Source organism: Aquarana catesbeiana, linkage group LG09, assembly GCF_042186555.1.
Source record: "Aquarana catesbeiana isolate 2022-GZ linkage group LG09, ASM4218655v1, whole genome shotgun sequence".
NCBI classification, from domain to species: domain Eukaryota; kingdom Metazoa; phylum Chordata; class Amphibia; order Anura; family Ranidae; genus Aquarana; species Aquarana catesbeiana.
The window spans coordinates 29,945,370-29,963,499 of NC_133332.1; the positions used below are offsets into that span (position 1 = coordinate 29,945,370).

Sequence of the window (18,130 nt, forward strand, 5' to 3'; positions counted from 1 at the left end):
TCCAAGCTCATCGAACGCCTTGTCCATGACCGAATGAGTCGCTACCTCACGGACAACAACCTTCTCGACCCCCTACAGTCTGGCTTCCGCCCACAACATTCTACTGAAACTGCCCTACTAAAACTCACCAATGACCTACTAACTGCTAAAACCAATGGGCACTACTCCATACTCATACATTTAGACCTCTCTGCTGCCTTTGACACAGTTGACCACCTGCTCCTCCTCAGCAAATTACACTCCCTTGGCCTCCGTGATTCTGCATTATCCTGGTTCTCCTCCTACCTATCTCAGCGCACTTTCAGTGTCACTTACAACTCCATCTCCTCCACTCCCCTTTCTCTTTCTGTTGGGGTACCCCAAGGCTCCGTCCTTGGGCCTCTCCTATTCTCACTCTATACCTCTTCCCTGGGCCAGTTGATAACCTCCCATGGCTTCCAATACCACCTCTATGCTGACGACACCCAGATCTATCTCTCCACTCCTCAACTCACTCCCTCGATCTCCTCACAGATCTCAAACTTACTGAATGACATATCAATATGGATGTAACACCACTTCCTCAAACTCAATCTTTCTAAAACTGAGCTTGTTATATTTCCTCCTTCACGGTTCCCCCCTGTGATTTCACCATAAATATCAACAACACAACCATTGGTCCCTCCACACATGCCAGGGTCCTGGGTGTAATCCTTGGCTTTGACCTCTCCTTCAGCCCCCATATCTAATCACTGGCTAAATCCTGCCGTCTTAACCTGCGCAACATCTCCAGAATTCGACCCTTCCTGACTAATGACACCACAAAACAACTTACTCACTCGTTAAAAATGTCCTGCCTTGACTACTGCAACTCTCTCCTTAATGGCCTACCCTTAAGCAGGCTATTCCCCCTTCAGTCTATTATGAATTCTGCTGCTAGACTAATACACCTCACTAACCGATCCATGACTGCTGCTCCTCTCTGCCAATCCCTTCACTGGCTTCCCCTACCCCACCGTGTAAAATTAAAAATGCTAACCATAACATACAAGGCCATTTACAACATCGCACCATCTACATCACCAACCTCATCTTCAGATATCGCCCAAATCGACCCCTACACTCCTCCCAGGACCTCCTGCTCTCTAGCTCCCTTGTTACCTCCTCCCATGCTTGCCTTCAGGACTTCTCCAGAGTCTCTCCCATCCTCTGGAACTCCCTGCCCCAGTATGTCCGATCAGCCCCTAACCTGTCCACCTTTAGGAGATCCCTGAAAACTCATTTATTCAGGGAAGCCTACCCAACACCCACCCAACAACTGTCCCCGAGCCACCCCCATCAAATCATTCTCTGCAGCTATTACCTTTTGTACCACCACCCCCTCCCTTTAGAATGTAAGCTCTACGAGCAGGACCCTCCTGTACCTTTTGTATTGAACTGTACTGGAATTGTGTTGTCCCCCCTCTACATTGTAAAGCGCTGCGTAAACTGTTGGCGCTATATAAATTGTGTATAATAATAATAATAAAAGAGAAGTAAGAAAGGATGGAGGAGGAGAAGGACAAGATAGCAGAGGAAAATGAGGACATGGCAGTGGAGGTGCAGTGAGACAAGTTTGTGTAAGAGAAGTAGGAGAGGATTGGGCCAAAGGAGCAGAACAAAATAATGAGAAAAGAAGTAGGACAAAATGGTAGAGGAGAATTAATATGGGATGCTGGAGGACATGTAAGACAGGATAACAGAAGAGCAAGGAAGGATGGTGAAAAAGAAGCAGGATGGGATGAAGGAGGAAATAAAAACAGTGTGGTGGAAAAGAAGCAGTGCGAGATGGTAGAGGAGAAGTGGACCAGGAAACAGCCATGGAGAAGAAGCCGGACATGACAAAAGAATTAAAGCTGGACTTCATATAAAAAAGACAAAAACAGAATGATGGAAATGCAAATCAGGATGGAAGCAGAAGAGAGATGAAAGAAGAGAAGCAGCATAAGAAGGTGGAGGAGAAGTAGGATGGAATGACAGTAAAGTAGGGGAGAACAGAGAAGGAGAAGTTGGATGGGATATTGGAGGGAGTTGGACTTGATTGTGAAAGAGGAGCAAAACAGTCAGTTTGGTGGAAATATGTAAGGCAGGATGGTGGAAAAGGGATGTGAATGGATGGTGGAAGAGAGGCAGGATGGTGGAAAAAGAACAAGGCAGGATACTGGAAAAGACGCTGGCCAGAATGGTGGGAAAAGGGCAGGATGGTAGAAGCAGGATAGGACAGGAGGGTGGAAGAGAAGTAGGGTAGGATAGTGGAGAAGAAAAAGGAGAGGATGGCAGAAGAAGTCTGAATAGTATTGTGTAGAGGATAGCTGTACTTACTCTCTCAAGGCGACTCTCATCCATGGACTTTGAGTACTCTTTAAGTTTGTACTCCTCTCGTTCTATGTGAGAGCTTTCAATGTCGGCGGAGAGATGAGGCATATTAGACACCCAGGCAACTGTGCGTTCCGAGGCAGGAGTGACTGGATTCAGTGTGGACTGCGTGTGTGAATGCTGAAGGAGAAAAGCCAAAGATTATGCACAGCCTAACCAGACAGACAGTTAGTAGACTATGGAAAACATTGATGGTACCTGCTTGGTTATACTGGGTTTAAGCCCTCCACCATCTTTCTCCACTGACTGCTGCCTCAGTCTGGCAGCTCCATACATTGGTTCTGGGCTCTGCAGGAGGTTACCGCTGCTTGGCCGGGGTTTATGGGCGGCCTGCACCGTCAGCTGTTGGGATTTGCCCCTGTGAAGGGGAGGGGGCTGTGTTTCCGGCCTTCGCTGTACACTGGGGGCGATGGTGATTTGAGGGGGGGACAGCATGTGCTGCAGATTGTCTTGGAGGGAAAGCTGCCTCTTGCTGTATTATAAGAAGGAAGAAAGTATGGCATTAAAATCTAGTGCCAGCCCAAAATGAACACGGCAAATAACTTATGAGGGTACCAAACAAACACTACTGAGACATTTCAGCAAAAACAAGCCATTTTTGAGGATCTAACATAGATTTAGGTGATAGGGACATGGGTGAGGTAAGATTCGTACGTGCCTTCTACTGGTTAAACAATTTATTTCAGAATACAAAGTATATGTTGTCCATATGAACCAATGAGATTCAAACACACAGCTGACCTACATATATATATTTTGTTGTAATCACCCATTATTGTTGCACTGTTTGGGTAGGTGGTGGACCTCATTTTTTCTTTATTACGGCAAAGTGATACACCTTTGACACATCCCTGTCCCCAGGTCTTCTGACTGGACAATGAAGAAGCAGCACGAGAATGCCATCCAATGTCCTCTCTTCTTATAAGATCCAAGCTCCATGTTTGACTATTGACACTATACAATGCTATAGAGCCTGACTGGCTCGCCAGAGCTGGCACACCCTCTCTCAATTTGATCTCTGGTGTGCATGGGATCATAAGAAGTAAACATAAAGATGGGTTTTAGATACTTTTATTACCAGTATTTCCAATGCATCTATCCTTTTTAATCCAACATGCCTTGATTAACAGTCTTTTTTAATATCTGCCTAGAATTCAGATTTCACACCTGGCCTATTGTTCTTTTAGCTGATCTGCATGAACAATTTCTATGTATCCGCCCAATCGGCAGGATAATAATCTTCATTCTTTTTTCTTTAAGCTTTGATCATTCTTACAGTCAAATTACAAAGCGCTCAGACTTAGCATAGCAGTTCACCGCTCTACTCCTCATTACTAAAGGGCATAGGGAAGCCCACATTTAGCAACACGTCAAATTGAGGTTGATTTACTAAAACTGGGGAGCACAAAATCTGGTGCAGCTCTGCATGGTAGACAACCAGCTTCTAACTTTAGCTTGTTCAGTTAAGCTTTGACAATAAAAACTGGAAGCTGATTGGTTTCTATGCAGAGCTGTACCAGATTCTGCACTCCTCAGCTTTAGTAAATCAACCCCAACAACGCTGCCTATGAGTTGATCAACTGTCAGATGAAAGTAATCAGCAGCAGAGATTGTGATCAACTACCATCTCCTTCAATACGAATATGGCAGTAACTACAAGGAGAAAAACAAATGAATGGGACTTTTCAGGTGTTAATTTATATACATCAGGTAGACTAAGTATTGAAAACGCCACCATTTTTCCAGGTAAATATATTTCTAAAGGTGCTATTGACATGAAATGTTCACCACATGTCGGTAACAAACCATGCAATACAAAGACAACAAAACAAATACATTCAGAAATTAAGTTATGTGTAATGAAATGGAATGACACAGGGAAAAAGTATTGAACACGCTAACTAAAATTTGTTTAATACTTGGTACAAAATCTTTTGTTGGTAATGACAGCTTCAAGACGCAGGCTCATGGATGGAGAAACTAGTGGCATGCGTTGCCCAGGTGTGATTTTGGCCCATTCTTCCACGCAAACTTCAAATCTTGAAGGTTCCCTGGGCCTCTTCTATAAACTCTGATCTTTAGTTCTTTCCATAGATTTTCTATTGGATTCAAGTCAGGTGATTGGCTGGGCCATTCTAGCACCTTTATTTTCTCTTTGAAACCAATTGAGAGTTTCCTTGGCTTTGTGTTTGGGATCATTGTCTTGCTGAAATGTCCACCCTCATTTCATCTTCATCACCTTGGTAGATGGCAGCAGATTTTTATCAAGAATGTCTTGGTACATTTTTCAATTCATCCGTCGTACAATGATATGAAGTTTGCCAGTGCCGTATGCTGAAAAACAGCCCCACACCACGATGTTCCCACCTCCAAACTTCACTGTTGGTATGGGGGGTGTTTTTGGGATGATTTGCAGTGCCATTTGACCTCCAAACATGGTGTGTATTATGGAATCCAAAGAGTTACATTTTGGTCTCATATAACCAGACTATATTCTCCCAGTATTTCACAGGCTTGTCTAAATGTTGTGCAGCAAACTTTAAATGAGCTTAAACATGCTTTTTCTTCAGCAATGGAGTCTTGTGTGGTAAGCGTGCATACAGGCCATGGCAGTTGAGTGCATTATTTTGTTTTCTTTGAAACACTTGTACCTGCTAATTGCAGGTCTTTCTGAAGCTCTCTGCAAGTGGTCCATGGCTCTTGGACAACTCTTCTGATAATTTTTTTCACTCCACTGTCAGAAATCTTGTGAGGAGCACCTGCCCGTGGTCGATTTATGGTAAAAATTATGTTCTTTTCACTTCTGGATTATGGAACCAACAGTGCTCACTGGAATATTCAGAAGTGTAAAAATCCTTCTGTAAACAATGCCATCAGTATATTTTGCAACAGTAAGGTTGCCAAGGTCTTGAGAGAATGAGACGTTTCTTGTGTGACACCTTGGTAATGAGACACCTTTTTGTACGCCATCAGTTAAAACTGAATCAGCTGTTAATTTGCACTGACAAGGGGCAAGATTGCTTTCTATTTACTGATAGATTTCAGCTGGTGTCTTGGCTTTCCATGCCTTTTTGCACCTCCATTTCTTCATGTGTTCAATACATTTTCCCTGTGTCATTCCATTTTTATTACACATAACATGATTTCTGAACTTATTTGTTTTGGTTTCTTTGTATGTATGGATTGCATGGGTTGTTACTGACATGTGGTGAAAATGTCATGTCAATAGCAACTTTAGAAATATATTTACCTAGAAAAATGTAATAAATATTAAACATACAGAAAAAAGCCAAGGTAAAAAAGTTTATAGGCTTTGCATTGTTTATTGTAACCAGAAGCCAGTGCAGTTAGTAAAAGATTAATTAAAAATATATAACTATGGGCATATAAATCGGGTTTGCCCTAAAACATATTCTTTAAACTTTACAACAGATACAAATGTATCATGATTAGAATAATAACTCATACAAACACCCCAAGATTACAACCACAGAATGATATAACACCTCATGATGTGATGTTGCAATCCAGAGGCGAAGATAGCATAGTGCTCAATCTTCAACAGGTTTCGTAGACAACCCTGCTTCTTCAGAAGGGTGTGGTGCTTTAGTACACCTTGGTTACATATAGTTTACATCCGCTGACTGTGCATCCAGGACATGGGGATCCAAACGCTTAGCCCACCTCCACAAAAAGAAAAGTTGACAGTGGGGGACACCTAACACTCATGATGTAATGCTACATTCCAGGTAATATAACATAGTCCTAAAGCTCCAACGCGTTTCGCAAGAAATCTTGCTCCTTCAGGCAGTTTAGTAAACTTTGGTTACACATGCTTTTATACTCTTTTGTGGACCAGTAGTAGGTATCCCCCACTGCCATTTTTTTTGCGGAGCTGGGCTCAGCCTTTGGATCCCTATGTCCTTTGAATGCGCAGTCAGCAGATCTAAAGCATACATACAAATCTTTACTAAAGAACCACACCCTACTGAAGAAGCAGGGTTGTCTGCGAAACGTGTTGAGGATTGAGGACTATTATCTTCACCCATGGACTGCAACAGCACATCATGAGATGTTATATCATTCTATGGTTGCTACCTTTCTTGTAATCCTGGGATGTTTGCATGAGTTATTATTGTGGTTGTGATACAAGTGTATATGTTGTAAAATTTGCACTCGCTGTTGGATGCAATAAACTATTGTGAAGCCTATAAACGCTTTTATTTGGCTACTTTCTTTACGTTTTATATTTATTATATACTGTATATTGGTTGGCACCAGAAAAGTCCCATTTATTTGGTTTTCTCCTTGTTTATTTTGTTTAGGGATGTGGTACTATTAATGCCTAGATCAGCAATAGTTTTTAGATTACATGAACATGCGAGGTTTCATGCTTACACCTTCAAGGGGTCCTCTCCCAAATTTACCGATTTGGTTTTGCGTGCTCTGCATGAGAGGAGGCATTTAGATCTAAGCCACAGTGAGGTAAGGACCAACCTATATATTATAGTAGTGAGAACTAATGTGTTAATAATTTATTCACTCTGAAACAGCTTGTTTTGGCATAGACATAGACATATGAAGACACATGCTCAATGTCCCTATGAGCTACTGAGCCGCTGGTTGTAATAGAAGATTTGCACACAGGTGCCTCAGTTCCACCTTTTCCTGATTCTATTTGTGTTTACTTTATGTACAAACAAAAGTCCATGTGAGTCTAAGGCAGTGTTTCTCAACCAGGCCTCCATTGAACCCTAGGGTTCCTCCAAAGGTTCCTATAGCTGTGACTTATTGATCTCTAATATGTTGGTGTCTGCATAATTTCTGATCCAGCACCACTTGGCAGATCTTTTTTTAGCTGTCTGTAAGGGTGCCATTCTTACCATCACTGCAAGGGGGAATTCTTTCCCAATGTTAACCAATGGAGAAAACATTTTTCCAACTGACCCCCATTTAATTCATTTTAGCAGGGGTTTCCTGAGACCTAAACATTATTTAAAAAAAGGTTCCTCTGGAGTAAAGAGGTTGAGAAAGGGTGGACCTAGTCGAGGGTTGTCCAGAGAAGTATTTTTATTTATGCCAAAAAAAAAATAGATACTTCTTACTCAAAAATTAAAATATAATTTGGTGTGATGTGTTAAAGCAGAGTTCCACCCAAAAGTGAAACTTCCGCTTATTTGTCTCCTCTCCCCCTCCGGTGCCACAATTGGAATCTTTTGGGGGGGAGGGGGGACAGTATACCTGTCTTTGACAGGTATCCCGTTCCCACTTCCGGGAGTCCGGGCCGCAGCCTGTGACATCACCGTGGGGCTCCCTCCTCCTCTCCCTGACGCCGGGCCAGTAGGAGAGAGGATCTGGGCCTCGCGCGTGCGCAGTAGGGTTCACGGCGTGAAGCCGTAAGGCTACACTGAGGTGTACCCTTACCCGCAATGGCAGCGGCAGCACCCAACAGCTGATGGAAACATCAGCTGCCATGCCAACATCGCTGTTATAAGCCAGCAGCTGCAGTATGTGTAGCTGCTGGCTTTTAATTTTTTTTTTTTTTGGCCGGAAAACCACTTTAAGTTAAATTATCATGGCAACTTTAAAGTGGTTGTAGTCAGGATGATAAAACTGCCATCCCCTCTATTTTATAAAGAGCTATAGCACTATGTGTCAGTTTTTTTTAAATTCTAATTGTAAGTACCTTATCTCACAGCAATAAATTGTTGTCAGTGTCTTTCCTCTGCTTGGAAGAAGAATGCAAAGGGAGGGGCTGAGATAACCCTCTGACATCAGCCAGCCAGCAGAAGAATGTCATGTGACCGCTGTGAGAGAAGGTTTTAGGATTAGAGTTTTAAAAGAATGGACACCTAGTAGTTCAGATCTTGATAAAACAGAGGGGATGCAAGTTACTTTTCAAAGGTATTTCAAGTGACAGGGAAGAGCAGTAGGGGGGGAGGGGCTGGAGGAGATCGCTCTCACACACAGGCATCGGAAATAACAGGCTAGGAGGGGGGTGGAGAGACAGAGAGCAGAGAGGAGAGAGCAGACAGCATGATGACAGAGGCACGTAATCTGACCACGGTATCCTGGATCAGGAGCCCTGATTATCGTGGTCAGCAGAGAAAGGGGGACAGAGGAACAGGCAGGATCAGCCAGGTATTTCACATCATACAAAGGGACACATGACATGGCACAAGTACTGTGCTATTTAACATGCTTTAAAGGAGCAGGATATATATATAATTTTGGGGGGGTTTACAAATGCTTTAAATTTAAACAAACTTATCAATGTGTGTAGTATTTTAAAAACCCTCTTTCGATGTTGCTTTTGGGCACATATTTTAACTGAGACTCCATGAATAAGTACAATTTTTTTTAATTTATATTTATTATAACCCTATTTTTCTATCTGTGTCCCATTGGGGAGATTTACCTTCACTTCCTGTCCCATAGCCAAAACAGGAAATGAAAGAAAATCCTTCAAAGTGAGGGAATCCCATGTTGTTGCCAAAACTAGTGCCCCCATTGGAAGATTTCCCCTCTATTCTTGTTTTGACTAAAAACCCAAAACTTGAGACTTTCTTTTATTTCACTCTCAGTGATAAGGATAAACAGGAAAAATAGAGAGGCTGAATCCCTCTAATGGGGGCACGGACAGCTATAGAAAAATCTGACTGGGATTCTAATCCCTGTCCATTCTATCCACAACTAAAAATAAAGTTTTGCCTTTAGTATTATTTTAGGCCTTGATAATAAATCTAAGCCATGATGAAGGGAGTGTGCTGGCCCCTGAAACGTGTTAACTGTTTTATGTGATCATATGATGAATCATTAAAGTGACTTGGTCTTTTTCACCATTTGATCTGGCGCTCCTGTTCTGTTTTTTACGGTTTAAGTTAAATATCATATTACCTTAAGTTTAAACACACTCAATGTGAGTTAATATTTTAGAAAGTGTCTATGTATAATTGGCTATTATATACACTATGCATATTGTGGCAGCCAAATTTGCATGATTTACTGTTTAGTGGTGCTGCACACATGTTGTGCTTCACTGCTCTCCATCTTTTGTTTTTCAGTGCTTCATTGGGGCGATTTCCCTTCATTTCCTTCCCAGGAGATACAAGAGGAGATTAGAGGAAATTACCTCAATGGGTATTTCCTTAGGAAACTAAAAATGACCCAAACTCTCTCAATCAAATTTGAACTTTTATGCTGCTAGCTTAAAGTGGGGTTCCACCCAAAAAAAAAAAAACTACATGAAAAATCCTAAAAAAAAAAAGACAAAAAAACATTTGGATATTTTTTTTTTTTTTACTTACCTCTAAATTCCTGTTGCTAGGGGGTCCCTCGTAGTCTGCCTCTTCCAGTGCCTGGGCTGGTGACATCACTTCCCCCTCGGCACAGGAAGGGCTCAGCTCTGCTCCCTCCCTCCTGTCAATCATCTGGGACCCATTACAGGTTCCAGATGACTGAGCGGCCAATCACGGCGTGCGGCGCCGCTCGTGCATGCGCAGTGGGTGCCAGGCTGTGAAGCCACAGCCCGGCGCCTACAGTTGCAATGCCGGCGCCGCTGAATGGAGGGGGAGACGAGCGGGGCTTCGATCCCCCGCATCGCTGGACCCTGGGACAGGTAAGTGTCCAATTAAAAGTCAGCAGCTGCAGTATTTGTAGCTGCTGACTTTTAATTTTTTTTTTTTGACTGGACCTCCTCTTTAAGGAAATAGATAGGAAGGTATTATATTTACTTGTTTTAAACTATTTTTTTTTACACTTCTTCAGTTGTTTCCAGGTTTGTGGCCAAGGCCAAATTAATGTCATACATCTCAAAAGTCTTCATGGCATTTTTTTCCTTTCATCTGGAGTAGGGGCTTTCTTAGCTAAGAACACCCTCATACCTGTATGCCTGAGCTAATGGCAGATGGATGCCGGGAAGTAAATCCTACATGAATCATCTGCCCTTATTCAAGATGGCTGTGGCTAGAAATGCTAGGAGGGTGCTTTTCAAAGTAATTTCTCAACAAAATAAATTATGGAGACATGCATGGAAGGGGAAGTTTGCTTTGAATATTAAAAATGAATTAAATAGTGTTTTCAGTTTGTGGTGCTCGGATACAGTTAAGTTCTGCTTTAATTGGGGCTTAATCATAGAAAGTTACTGACTGTACTAATGATATACAGATAGTATAAATAGATAGCAGGAGGAGGAACCTACAGATCCGTGCATACAATTTTTTTTGGGGGGGGAACGTGTCGTTTTTGTTTTTTGCGAAGTGTCATAGGATTTTAGCCCAGAGGCAGCCACTAAAGTTTCAATGTGGAGGAAGCCATGGCACGGATCAACGAGCCCTGAGTGGGACAAGAGGTTACCCAGGATTATTTGCAAAGGTGAGTGCAGAGACAGGTTTTCCTGAGTATTTCACTGAGTCCTACAGTTTCAGGGAATGTATTGTTATGGCATTAAATTGAAGAGAGCCAAAGGAGCTTATTAATGTCCAAAGGAGCTTATTAATGTATTAATAACTAACAAAGCACAGGTATATGCCTACAGGGATACCCACTAGACTAGTATGCCAGTATGTCAGTTGGGCTCTTTGTGCAAAATAATAGTATTTGTGGATACGTGGTCAACCAAAATGTTGTAGTTTACTTTTGACGAAGGTGGGAAGGAACTCGGGCGGACTGAAAACCACCTGTGTGCAAATATCCAAGGGAAGCAAACTTTTCTTAAACTACTGATTGAGGACCTACCTGTTACTGCACAACCAGTACCCAAAACTGCCTAAATGCATTTACCTCTGCTGGGTAGAGTGTATAAATACATCCCTTGTACAGACAGTTGTCCTCTAAGGTGGCAATGATGGAAACTCAACTGTAGGCACAGCAATTACCGGTAATCATGATGTAATATTCAGTCAGAAGGTACACTCAGCCTTTTAACCCTAGCCCCTAACCTCAAACCCTAAATTCTAACCCTTAACCGATTAAACCTAACCCTGACCTGTCCTAACCATAACTCCAACCCCAACTCTTAAATCCCAACCCTTAACCTTTAAACCTAACCCTGACCTGTCCTAACCCTAACCCCAACCCCAACTCCTAAATCCTAACCTTTAACCTTTAAACCTAACCCTGACCTGTCCTAACCCCAACTCCCTAATCCTAACCCTTAACCTTTAAACCTAACCCTGACCTGTTCTAACCCTTAACCCAAACCCTCAATTACTCTCTTAATCACATCCCTTTGATCAGAAATGTTTACCTTCAATGCAGGTGTATTGTCTTGCCAGAATCCTTTCTGCCAGTCGCTAGCAATATTGCACCTCTCCAAACAAGGTGGAACATAAGCCCGTAAGAGGGATGCAGCTTTGCTTTTGACTGCCAAATTATGTGGTGTCTGCATTTTAAGCTTGTGAAGCGTCATTGCTCAAAAGTCTTTTCTCCAGTGGAATACAAAATTCCTCTAATTACAAGATAAGGATATCCTAAAAGTATTACAGTAAAGTGTGCATTTTACACAACAGGCTTATTTTAAAAGGCATCAGTCATGTAAAAAAAAAAGACCATATAAACTACCACTACTGATAAAATGCTTGTTCTTGCCTTTAGATCAGTACCTTTTGACCAGAGATGAAAAAAATTAGCCCTGCCTTTGGCATTAAAGAGAAACTGAAATCTGGAAGTTGTGTCAGGTAGAGGGCAAAGGACTAATCACTAGTATTGCCTGTGGTCTCCCTGCAGCTGATCCTTTCCCCATTACTGACCTACCATGTCTTGTTTGGCTCTATGTCTCTGTGTGGAGGTGGCCATCTTGGTAGAGGCAGGGCTTTGCTTCCTCATGTCAGAACTTCCAGCAAGGAAACCAGTGAGTAGCACAGTAGTGACATCACCAATACCCACTCCAGACCTCCTGAAACTAGCAGTCAAGCAGTGCTATGATTAAGCACTGTTTGTAGTGTGAAACACGTCAGCTTTTCTGTCCATTCTGCTCTGGCATGTATTTTTGATTTTTTACTCAATAAAGGCAACAAATTTTCTTGAGTGTGGCTGTCCAGGACTTTTCAAATTTAGTGCCATTGATCTCACACTGCAGAGACACAGCTATGAGTCTGTAGACGCAGGAATGGCAAGGCACCCTCAGATATCAGAAACTGCACTGCTATTTTTCAGCAGGAATTTAAGACAAAATGTAGACTTTTTGGGGTACTGGCACAATTAACATTTCTGTCTGTTTCCTATAAAATAGCAAATATTTATTTTCTGAATGCAGGCCCACTTTAAGCTTACCCCTGTAATTTAAAGTCTAAATGTAAAAATTCCCACTTGCAGTGGGGATGGATCTGCACTGCAAGGTCTAAATGCTTTAGTCTATGGTACAGTAAAAGCACTTTTAGTTCCCAGATCCTCCACTTAATTGACAGACAGTGCTTCCCTACAAGCCAGAAGCGAACTGTCCCTCAACGTCCTCACGTCCAGTGCATTACTATGGACTCTGCATCAGTCTTGCATAGCTACCAACTGTCCCTGAATTCGAGGGACTGTCCCTGATTTGGAGCAAAGCCCCTCTTTCCTCCTCATTTGTCCCTCATTTTGGTTTGATCCATAGGTGTGCTCAGGGGGTGTGCCAGGTGTGCCTGGGCACACCCTAGTCACCCCATGTGGCCCAGACTCTCCCTGCTGCCTGAGCCCCTGCTGTGTTTACTATGCTTCAGTTTGTGATTGAACAAAAAGCTCCTCAGCACAGAGCACTTCACGTTCATTCACTGAAAGGGACTGGGGAATCTCTCTGCTCAGTTGCTTTCTCTGTTTCACAAATGAGACATCAGAGGTCTATCTAGACCCCTGATAATTCACCAAAGCCCCCCAATAGAGCTCCTAAAAAAATGGAAAATTAAATATAAAAATAAACCGCCATGAGTGACCTGTTAACCACATATTATAAACCTGGGGTGCCCTTCTCCCCCCCTCTCCCCCTGTCCCTCCACCCCCCCCCCCCCCACCACTGTCCCTCCACAAAAGGTTCAACAAGTGGTTCCCAATGCTAAACCTTTCATTCATTTTCTAAATTGCTGCATCTGTAAGTTTTTAAAAGCCTTGAAACTTACAGATGTTAAACACTTGTGGGTTTAACTAATAGTTTTTTGTATAATTCTCCTTTAAGGGGGTGTGTCTTATGCCTACATACTTTTGCTAATAGGTGTCCCTCCTTCCCATCTCAAAAGGCTGGGAGGTATGGTCTTGTGACATCAGAGGACCTTAGACCGCCGGAGTATAGGGATGAAGAGGCTGCAGGGACAGGTCTAGCAGTGCAGGAGGTGCCTGCAGGAGCGGAGAATTAAGTAAGTAAATCTGCTTTTTAAAATTCCCTAGACAAAAACGGGCAGTTAACCCTTGTAGTGGGGGCGCAGCCCCATTGTAAGGCAGGGTTTTTAGGTTTCCTTGAGTTCAGCTTTAACTGCCAGAGCAGGTAAGCAACACTTACAGGTCTTATCCCTCCCCCAGCATACGACTAAGCCAACTTGAAAGGAAGAGTAGTAGATCGATGAGCCGATCGCTGTCACTCTGCTTTCTCCTCCTTTTAGCATACTTCTGCACTGCAGCACATCTGATTGGGCCTTCTGCTGCTTGTCCCTCTCCTAGTCTTTAGCTCTACTGTACAGAGACTGCAAGAGGCTCTTACCAACTCAAATTGAAGTACCTTCACTGCTTGCATTTAAAAATTGGAATTCTGAAGTACCTGAGTGTCATATTTTAGAGTACAGTATGGGACACAGGAATTGGTTCTTAGACTATGCTGTTACGTTCAGGTGACTGGACACTGGCAAAAGCAGGGACCACCCCTCTGTGTACCCATATAATCCCACCCACTCTATGAAGCTTTGTTTTATTTTATCACAATAAGGAGGTCACAGAGAAAAGAGGGTAGGGACCTGTGTCCTGTTCTGTATTCCAAGATATGGAATTTAAAGCTATTTCAAAACTCTCATGATCTTAGCTTTAGAATAGAGGACGCAGGAACTGATTCTTAGACCATGGGAGGGGTGTGCAACAAAATAGACAAAACAGCAACAACAGGCCCACAGGAAATATAAGAACGGTCAAGGGCCCAAACCCCGAAAGCAAGTATCAGCAGAGGTTGCAACTTTGTGAGAAAAAAACCCTCTATGGGTGGAGATGAACCTTCAATATGAAGAAGGCCACCGAGCAGGTCCATTGGGCTTAGAGGTAAAGGGTCAGCCACAAAAGGATGGACCTGCAGTAAAAATGATGACACCTGAAGGAGGAGGACAGATCATATACGTAAGGTAGGATCAGACAAATTAAAAGGGCAGTATAATTGTGGGTAATTGAGTAGGAACCCCCTTCTATCTGTAACAACTCAACTCGATGTACTCCCCGAGGTTTTTTTTTAATAGGAGCTCACCTTCATGAGGACATGCGCAAGGCATCTTACCAGAGCTGGGTTAGCCGACCTAGCTCTAAGCCATAAAACTCTGCAACTGTGCACAGAAAGTAAGGTCCTTCTAAAGTTTTAGGAATCACATTATCCAGGGCATCTATGCAGAATAGTAGAGCTGAGGGCAAGAGATGTAATCTCGCAAAAAGAATGAGATTATCTACGAGGTCTTTCTTAAAAGTTTGGTGAATGGTATAAGAGAACAAACAAAACAGAAAATACAAACAAATTACCTTTATTGGCCTTCAAAATAATCGCTATCCTTCACAACACACTTTTAGCAACATTCATAAAGCTTCTGGTAACTGTCTTCAAAGGCCTCTAGGAATCGGACGCAGTACCACTGTCACACATTCTTGGATTGCTGCCACATCCGTCAAACGTGAGCCTTTTATGATGCTCTTCAAGCGGGGAAACAGAAAGAGGTTTGCAGGCACCAGATCAGGGGAGTACGATGGATGATTGAGAACAGAATTGGCGCACAGAGATTGCACAGAGAGGATGGATCCTGGTCACACATGTAATGAGCTTTCTGTCCATTTTGCATTCTGTTCGTCTATCAGCTTGTGCGGCACAAACCAGGAACAGATCTTCCACTTAACCAAATCTTCGGGGGCGATGGTGCGCACCACGTCCTTGCTAATGCCAAATTCCTCCACCATCAATCAGTCAGTGGACAATCTCGTGCCAGCATTTGTCGCACTCGCTCCATAATGTCAAGGGTTCTGCTTGTCAACGGCCAACCCGAACATGCCTCATCCTCAGTCATTTCCTTCCCATCGCGAAAGTGTTTGAAGTCGTAAACACATTTTCTGTTTATGGCTTCCATCCCCTACACTTACACCAACATGTCATGCGTCTCCGTAACCATTTCCCACATTGTAGCAGAACTTGATGTTCACTCTTTGCTCCATTGCACTGTGACCCTACCTCTCACACTGAATACCCGCAGCTGGTTTATCCTGATGGTAACATGTACTCCATGCTAGGCGGCGCTTCTCAACGGGTCTCTGGATAGTCATGTGCTCGTGCGTGCACCTGGCTCATGTTGGCGTTGAGATATCAGACCATGCACCAAACTTTTTAGACACAACTCGTATTTCAGAAGACAATTCACTATTGAGTTTTCCAGTCCAGTTTGTAATTGTCTGGGCAACAGATAAGGTGCCAGTAGCCAGCTGCACGGCTGGACTAGCCAGAGCAAAGTATGACTTCAATAGAGTCTCCAAATGCCTATCAACCGAATCCTTAATGGAATGCCATCAATAAAACAGTAGATTGATTATTTAGTGCAAGAATGATTGGGCCAACAATGGGAACAATCCATTGCTTCTTGAATTCTTCTTCTATTGGGACCAGTCATTATAAAGTGCCCAATTGGACTGATCAAGAATAAGGAAAAGCTTTCTAGGAATTGTCTTCCTTTTCATACCTATAGGAGTATGTGGAATCTGAGCAGCGCTACGTTTATCTTGCTAGAGACTAGTACAGATTGCCTCAGTCAATGAGTCTACTGTAGCCAGCATTGCAGTAAGAAGGTGAAGAATTAACTTCACAAAATGTCGGGGGTGAAAAACCTCCGCTAAAATGTCAGATTCCCCTTTGCCTTCTGCAAATATAAGTGTGTGACACAATTCAGGATGTAAACCGGGGATATAGCAAGGGTAGAAGAGGCTAAAGGGCATTTATGGCTATTAGCACCTGCCATTTCTAGAAGTAATAGATCAGACATAGTGGCAGAAAGTTCTCCTTTAACCTAGGTTCACATCTCTGTGTATGGGAAACGCACAAAATTGCACGCATTCCTGACCCACAGAGCAACACATTGCACTTCAACAGACTTTCGGGGGTGCCAATAAATGTTAATGGTACTCCAACACACTTGCAACCATGGTTCGTTTTCATACCCACCATGATGTGGCACAGTTTTTAAAAAAAAAGGGTCAGGGACTTCTTTCCCTGTGTTTTTCCTGGGTAGGGCAGCCCATTGAATTGAATGGGCTGCCCTACCCATGACATGCTCACACAAACATGCATGTGAACAGGTTTATTCAAACAAGTCACCTGTTGTGTGTCTGTGAGAGAGGTCGAATCAGGGGAATGGAGCACTGTCAATGTAGGAAACAGGTGTGTCCGGACTCCCACCTTCCAGGTAATGATCATCCACTTCTGACAGGGCACTCAGCCTAAAAAGGTCTCTGCAACCTCCATAACAGTCAGATCAAGGGAAAAAGTGAGTGCCACAAAAATCAGCTAAAAATGCATCAAAACTTTATTCAAATACTGGTGAAAAACAGCCAGAAAAAGCCAACGCATTTCAGCTGTTAGGCCTTAATCATGGCTAATGATGGCCATGATTAAGGCCTAATAGCTGATGGTCATGATTAGGGCCCAATGGCTAAAAGGCATTGGCTTCTTCTGGCTGTTTTTCACCAGTATTTGAATAAAGTTTTAATGCATTTTTAGCGTATTTTTGTGGCACTCACCTTTTCCTTTGTCCTGACTATCAGTGTATGGCCTTGTTTCGGGACAAGGAAACTGCTATCAACCTGAGAGGAACTAGGAGTTTCGTCAGGGCCTGCAGCGAAATTCCTGCTATTTGTCATGTGCTCCTGCTCCCAAATGCCTAAAATCTGCCACTGCTAAGTGAGGTTCTTCCCCTGTGGGGTACTCACTTAATGGAAATGAAGGGAAGGCTTCAGTATGTCTGCTATGAAGGAATCACAATAACCCATGCGCTAATCAAAATCCTAAGGCTATATCTCTGAGGCATTAGGCAACACGTGAGATGGCAAACTACCAGCTTGGGTCGTGAGCAAATATGGCGGCCAGAAGTATGCAGTTAAGAGTAATTTAGGCACTATGTCACAAGCCAGAGAGGAACCTACGGTAGTGAGGTGGCAGAAAAGACTGACAAATTTAAATAAGCATACACTATAATAACATTAACTATAATGCCAAATAAGTGAGACAATAATAGCCAGGGAAAAAAACACTTAAAGTGTAGATTACCCAATAACCTGTGCCTTAAAAACTCCTTGTGTGCTTAGCACTGCAGTGTGTCTTGTAGGATAAAAGGATATAATGTAGTGTGTACTATAAATCCAAGCAATGATCCAACAAGACACATATAACCAGGAACTGGTATGTGAAGGTAAAGGGAAACCCTGTCCTACCTTATCCATGTTGCTGGTCCAATCCAGGGTCCAGCCTTTGCCCATTACGGTGGGCATACCCCCAGAGGGGTCTTTAGGGTCTAGGTACCATAGGAATGGACAAAAGCCCTGGTACTGT

General features: G+C 43.0%; 1 protein-coding gene across 13 annotated transcripts in view; it reads right to left on the reverse strand.

Moving 5' to 3' along the window:
* The window catches only part of SYNGAP1 (synaptic Ras GTPase activating protein 1), a 487,176-nt gene that overhangs the window by 76,536 nt on the left and 392,510 nt on the right, over positions 1–18,130 (reverse strand). For all 13 annotated transcript variants that reach the window (XM_073598175.1, XM_073598174.1, XM_073598187.1 and 10 more), the window contains 2 exons: positions 2,593–2,866; positions 2,341–2,514 (listed from right to left, as the gene is read on the reverse strand). In XM_073598175.1, coding sequence (XP_073454276.1) covers positions 2,341–2,514; positions 2,593–2,866 — 448 coding nt within the window. The remainder of the gene's footprint in view (positions 1–2,340; positions 2,515–2,592; positions 2,867–18,130) is intronic.